Source organism: Sabethes cyaneus, chromosome 1 (genome assembly GCF_943734655.1).
Source record: "Sabethes cyaneus chromosome 1, idSabCyanKW18_F2, whole genome shotgun sequence".
Classification (NCBI taxonomy): domain Eukaryota; kingdom Metazoa; phylum Arthropoda; class Insecta; order Diptera; family Culicidae; genus Sabethes; species Sabethes cyaneus.
Window position 1 is genome coordinate 35,550,035 of NC_071353.1, and position 7,152 is coordinate 35,557,186.

The window sequence follows — 7,152 nt, forward strand, 5'->3', positions numbered from 1 at the left end:
AATTAATTTAAGACTTCTCTTTGTACGCTCACTCTGCACGGCTTACGAACTAATAAGGGTAATATGCTATCTTATTTCTTGCACTCATTTGTCTTTTTTTCTTGCAACGTATCCTAATTAAAATTTCTCATCTTGTTTTATTCAATGTGTATATATATTAATTTAATTTCTCTGTCCTTTTATTTTTTTTTTCATGTAAAAATCAGTCCAAAAATGTTTTATCAAATGAAGAGCTGAAAAATTTCTACTATGTTTTGTATTGAATTTTTCGCTTAGATTAAACATCCGGAAAAGTTTTAAAACAAACTCAACACACACGCAGTTAAAGCAACACCGAAATACCGCAAACAAATTACTTTATGGATAATATGAAATGTTTAGCCTTTGCCGCCACGCCTGCATCTACTTCGTTTGCCCTTGGGTCCTAACTGCTTTTGTCTTTGACAATTTAGTGTGTTCGTGTGCGACGTTTAAGCACCCCTTTTACAAAGAAGTTTGCGCTAAACGTCCCTAGTCCTAGCGTCTATCAAAATGGCATCCTGCGGATGCAGGGTGGCCTCAGCAAAGTTTACTATTATGTATATATCGCTTGTTTATCGAAATGTACAATAAAACAGGGCAGCCTGGTTATTTAACGTAGTTAGTTTGCACTTGTCTCTTTTTTTCAATTATTTTTTAATATGTATAAAGTTTTATACTCAGAAGTCCCAATTGGAACTAAAAAATGAACTAAAAATAAAACTTTTTAAGGATAAACAACCGGTTAAGAGTCAAGTTGACAATAGTATCATTGAAAAGAGTAAAAAAAGAAAACTTGACAATAGATTGGCCTTAGATGGTAAGCTCATTGGGGGTGCGTTGTCGAAATAGGGGGCTTCAAATATACACAAAGTTTTGCTTTTTTACCTATTGATATTTAATACAAATGTTACAGTCTTTTTCATTACGCTTTCTCTGTCACCTGAAGTGGTAAGTGGGTTACTTTGTTTTGTTTTACAAGGAAATGCTTCTTCTGCCATTTCTCCTTCAAGTCGATTCGTTTGGTGGTCGTTGGGGTTCGAAACTTGTACAATATAGCAAATTGTCTGTATTGTCCTAACGGCTTTCATTGGTAATACCATACATTTCCGAACAAGTAGGAATTAGAGTACAGTTCAAATCTGACCGAAGCAAATCACAGAATCACAGATATAATATAGAGATAACAAATAAAAAGGGCATCGCGAATAAGTCGAACCTTGTCTCTAAAAAAGTTTAACAGCTTTCGATAGTTTCTGCAGATTTTTTTCTTTTTCTTGTTCGAAGCAGTATTGCCAAATTAAAGAAGTTGTTGCTAATAAAAATAAACATATGAAAAAAATCAAAACGAACAGAAAAAGAGCGTCCAACGGTTTTTGTACACTACAATATAAACTCAAAACTCATATAAAAAAAACAAGAACGCCGCCAACTTCTTTTGCCTTGCCCGTTACACCACTTTCTACTATCTGCGCTTTTCTCTACTATCTTATATGATCAGTCTCATCTTTCTCTATGGTTATCTTGCTCTGTAGGCAACCACCCGTCTCTACAGTACTAACCTCGAGCGCGACTTGACCAGCCGGTTCAGTCCACCACCGGAACTACTGGACCCGGCAATCGCTGAACCTCGAACCACATCGCCACCGTTCCAGCTCTTACTTTTCGCGCGAAAATGACGGTAGGCTTCGCCGAATTCCGGATCCATCATCTGCCGATAAGCGATCGGATCGCACAAATCCGGATGAACAGCAAAGAAATCTTTGTAGCCACCGTGCAGCAGGTAGATTTCTGGATAGTGCAGTGCTGGGTAGCTATCGGAGTTAAGTATGCGATCGTGGTTTCGCAGGAAGCGAGAACTGTTAAAGCAAAAAAAAAGAAGAATGGATTAGCATTGCATTTTTTCTTCAGTTGAAATATTTCATCCGTTAGAATATGAGGGAAATATTTCACCGCAATACAATGAAGGTAGATACTTACAGCTTGGGGCCTCGCTCCGACGAGAACTCGCAGTGGAAGACGACAATATTGCGCTTGGGTCCGTCTGCAACCACTTTTGGTGGATCAGTCTTGATTTTGATCAGTTCCTCCAGAATCTGCTCTTGCGTATAGAGATTTTTGGCTCCACGAATGTGTCCACCTTCGAACTCGTACGGGTAGCGGCAGTCAATAATGTGAAACGATGAAATCTTATCATCAAAGGAACCATACAACAAAGCGGCCATTGTGCTGGGAGAAATCGATTTCAGATCTCGGTGTCGTCCTTCGGTCAGTGGGAGAATGTACGATTTGCTGAAGTCTCCAATAAGGTCTGGCTCGACAGATGATCGGGACAAAGCATTCATTATGTGCGCATCGTTCAGGGACATGGATTTGTGCAGGATGGGTCGCTTTGGTAGCAAAGATTGAGCTGTTGGGCTTTCGAGACAGGAGGTACTTTCGGCGGAGCGCAGCGAGCTGACGGGGGTGAGAACTTCGGTTTTGTGCCGCTTGCTCTGAATCGGACTGACACCGGGTGGTTCCGGGCGCTTGAAGCAACGCGCAATGTCTGGGCGGGCGAGGAACGGGCTCGGGTTGTTATTTTCCTGGTCAAGTGCGATAGGAAACCGTTCTGGGGTCTTGGTGACTGGTGATTGAGTGTTAATGATGGGTGAGTCGAAGAGCAGGTTATTTTTTACTCGTCTTGCAATCGGGTTATCCGATAGGCTTAGACATCGTCGGAAAAGTGGTCTTTTATTTTCCGGAGTAGTTTTGGTAGCTTTGATGTCGCCGCAGATCAGTGAGTTGAGATTGCTCGGGACTTGACCGGTGCTTTCTATCGATTCCATATCGAGTAAATCCATATCCATGTCATCGACTGATTCCATCGAATCCGACGACATACTACTGAGAATGCGCATTGAAGCAGCCGGCGAGGCAGTTGTCGAACCCTGTCGTGGAGCTGACGGCTGAATAAAAGGGAACATCGATTGGCCCTTCGCACCTTCACTAGATACACTTGCGCCATAGCCCGAATCCATCGAGTTAGGATCATAGTCTTCTAGAGGACGGCGCTGCCGATTTGCGCTCCCAATAGCAACCAGCCCTGTCAGAATGGTTTGTTTGTTGGGAGTAACCTCGGAGGCAAGCAGTTCACTGTCATCGGGGCAATCGCAAGGACTGCATGCCCGAGGGCTTGTTTGAGGGCTATTACCATGATAAAATGACAGTTCCTCCTCAGAGGGGGCGTTTTCCTTGCCAGGAGACGACATGAATTTAATATCCATCCTGAGCGGCGCAATATGTAGACGGCGTTGTTCACTACGCTGTCGCTGTTCTGCCAGGCGGCTGGCTGGTGAGCGACCGGCCGAGTCGATCGTGAAGGTTGTTAAAATGCGACTGCAAAGGAACAGAAAAGAAAGATTATGATTAGCGACTAGGTTCAACAGTTCCGCTCGGTGCTAAGCGATCGAGGATACCCGGAAAACAGGTCTCGTCGCCGTAACCTTATTATCATATTTTTTGCATCATCCGGACCCTATGGAAAAGACCCCCTTTGGCTCGTTTGTACAACTCTTTCGACATACATACATAGTGTAGAGTAAATACATATCGTCAAAGCGTATTCCGACTGCTTCATCCTGCAAGAGCACGACACTGTACGTTCTCCGAGGGGTCTTCCTCGTCGAGTGCAGGGGGTTAGCTAGCCAGGAGAATATGAAGGAGGAGGAGGAGGGAGGTACGACTACGAGTCGAAGGTTTCCCTCCACTCACACATCTGGCGCTTATTTTTATCAAGCATTCTCGTCGTCCGCACCGTCGATGTCTCTCTGTCTGCTTTACTATGGAGTTCATGGCTTGCTACGCATGTTTCCATTGCAGGCATAACAACAACAACAACAACAACAACAACAAAAGCCAAATATGTGAATGCACAACGCAAAGAAAGGGCATTGAATTTTAGGAGACTAGCGCATAGAATCATGAAAAAGATCATTTCAGTGCTTCGATGTAAAAATAAACCAAGTACGGTCCAGAGAAGAGCATAACGTATACTAACAGTTAGGCACTTTATTTGCGAATTTTTTTACAAATTTTTCGAATCTAGCTTTCGTGTGACGCAAGTCAATATCACAAAAACACTAACCTAGCGCAATACCCCGCTGCAGATCGCCAGCCAAACCGCGGCTGCGTGGGGGCTCAAATGGGATGCCCAAATATAGGTTCGCCGGTTCCCCAAGTGTGCCGTTGCAGCAGAATGGAAGGTAAACAAAACTGGCAAAAGTTGAAAATAAACTTCAGGTGGTGCCAGCCGGTCTAACGCGAAAAACAAGCCTCCCGCGCGAATTTGCGAAAATGGGCAAGCAATTATTCTACTACTGAGCCGAGTCTGGCCAGTGCCAAATGAAAGTGAAAGACTGTGTTCGCTTCTCGGTTCTTTTTTCCCTGCCTCCACTATTCTTTCGAGTTGGGGCTCCGTTTTGCAAAAATTCTGCTTTCGCGCCTAAGGTATGAAAAAACGCACGGTACGCGGGGAAACACCATACGGAAGCGCACAACTTTTCCGCTAATTCAACTTGCCCACCTCTCGTTTATGCTCCGGTCCGGCAGTGGCAGCCGACTGGGATAGTGATTTAATTTTTCGGTCTATTTCCCTCGATTTTCGCACCAGAATTTCGCAAAATCACGGCCTTCTCAAGGCTTTCGAGTATGTAGAATCGTGTTCAATATATCTGGCTGACGAAGTCTTTGGATGATTTGGATGATGATCATTTGAAACAGGGGCCATTTGAATTGCCGAATGTTGTAAGCTAACATGTTACCAATCGCTGATCAGACGAATCCGATTCAGTTGCTTACGAGTTCAACGCTCTTCTAGAAACTCTAAATTTAGGTAACTCCTCAACAACTTCCTACGTGCATGCCTTTGAACGCATAATAAATTTACTGAAAAATCGACCCTAAGAAAAGTCAGCGGAGGAAGTGCTCCTTCTCTCATGACTGAGCACGGCCACGACAACTGAAAGCAGTCGAAAATGAGGGACTCCTGGGAAGAATAGTACACTTTTCAGCTGCCGCACATATAGCAATTCTTCTCCCTTGCGTTTTTATTTTCCCGCGGCTCGGTCTATCCGGACGTAAGCCCTAGTGTGTAGGGGGAGAACTCCGAGCCGAGTTCGATTGCTTAGAGTAATTTTATAAATTTATTAATAGACTGATCGCGATTACGATCCTCAATCAATCGGTCTACACGGCGAAGTTTGGGTGCTAATTAAACCTTATCTTTCGAGACACCTTGAGAGCTTGATTACCAAAGCCAAAACGGTTTTTTATTCTTACCTTGTGCAGTCGGAGAGATCGAGATCGATATTTTCCAACATCATTTTGGAGGAGTGTTCTATTATTGTTCGAACTTTGTAAATCCACAATTTCGGTACACTACTCGAGTGTTGTTTTTTTTTCTTCCAATTACACAGCGAACAGCACGTTTTGTTTTTCTAACACCGCAAACAAGATCGCACTCACTGAGAAGGTTTGGTAAATAGTTGCCTCTTCGTCACTTGGCTGTCATTTTTTTTTATTTTTTTTTTCCTTTATATTCAATGCTCACTACGATTAAGCCACAAACCGGATCGTAATTTGGTTTTCCACCGTCACCACATTATTTAAAGTTGTTTTATATAACCTGTGCCTTATTGGAACATTTATCTTTGCTATAAAGCAATCTTATATTGATCTGCCTAAACAGCTCAAGACATCAAAGTCTTTCCAGTAGTATTGGGACTCTTTCCTTGCCAGGAGCTGCTTCTGCTCGTGATGAAGCACTGAACTCAACTAACTTGTGTTAAGTTCGATCGGCCTGTGCACAGTTTGTCCTTCCGAAACTCTGTACTTGAGCTCGTAGCATACACACTACCAACATCGCTTGTTCCTTCTTCCATTCAGACGTACTCATCCTTAGTTATCGCGCTCTCCTATTCTCTCTCACGTCTGACATTGTCCCAACGATCTACCCTCTTCAGGCTGCATGCTTACGTTGTGTTCTTGCATAGTTCTTTTCGGCAGCACGCATACAATTATGCTTCTCCACAGCACTGAACCAAAACGTTAATCGAATATCAAAAACAAAATACATATAAATTTCTGCTTTACTTCGTTAGTCAACTTCAGGAACATTTCAGATATTAGAACATGAAAAATATTTCTAGCTCTATTTTATTTCAGTGTAGCGCCAAGCATACAAAAAAAATCACCGAGATTCCTGTCGGAGGCTGATTGTGGCCTCCGCTTTACCGCACCCACAGTCACTCCCGTATGTCCGCTCCAACAGCTATAATAGTCAGCCATCATTAGGGTTAATCTTGATTTCCGAACCAAGAACCCGACGCAAACGCAGCAAGTGTCCTTCCCAATCTCGATTCTCGATGCATCCCGCGCGGGATGTGGTTTATGTTGTGGCCAGAACAATCTGCGTCAGATTGAAACAACTGTCAAAACTCCAGCTAATCGATCAATGCGCAACGCACAACTGTCGCGATCGCGACCACAAACGACAGCAGCAGCAGCACCCATGGCCCATGAGATCGGTTCTAATCATAACAAATTTATCTCCCCTCCAGAACCTTTTCGAAACGTTACGTTTTCATGATAACAGCGACTTATGCACACATGCTTGCCGAGAACCCGGCTGAATGTGTAAATCAATCTAATGGAGGAAGTTCTAATCAGCTTTTTTTTGTTCAGTTTCTGTTCCCCAATAAGGTATGGATCAACTTCTAACAACACGTGACGGTGCTGGAATGTTTCAAACAATGTAACGTTTTTATATAAAATTTGTTTTTTAGATTATGTTTAGTTTGAATACTAGATGATGGTGAGGATCTTGAAAAGAGTAACAACAAATGTGAGGTTGTTTCACAATTGTAGCACAGCAATCAAATTTCAGTCGGAATATGGACGGAACAATATAATGTAAAACGAAAAATTTAAATCTTGTATTGGTTTTGGTGATAATTATTATACTTGTAATTGCAAAAACGTGCAAATAGAAACCGCTGAAAATCATAATATTGGCAAAAATCGTGAGTTTAGAGAAAATCCACATATCCTTATGTTTACATTTCCAACATAAAATTATCCTTCTGATGATTTTGC

General features: G+C 42.6%; 1 protein-coding gene across 1 annotated transcript; it reads right to left on the reverse strand.

Moving 5' to 3' along the window:
• Positions 1–768: 768 nt before the first annotated feature.
• On the reverse strand, positions 769–5,726 carry LOC128739214 (M-phase inducer phosphatase-like). Its single transcript, XM_053834659.1, has 3 exons — positions 5,338–5,726; positions 1,999–3,396; positions 769–1,877 (listed from the first exon to the last, which is right to left on the reverse strand). The coding sequence occupies exons 1-3, from the start codon at positions 5,379–5,381 to the stop codon at positions 1,568–1,570; spliced, it is 1,752 nt and encodes a 583-aa protein (XP_053690634.1). The 5' UTR covers positions 5,382–5,726; the 3' UTR covers positions 769–1,567.
• Between the last annotated feature and the right edge of the window lie 1,426 nt (positions 5,727–7,152).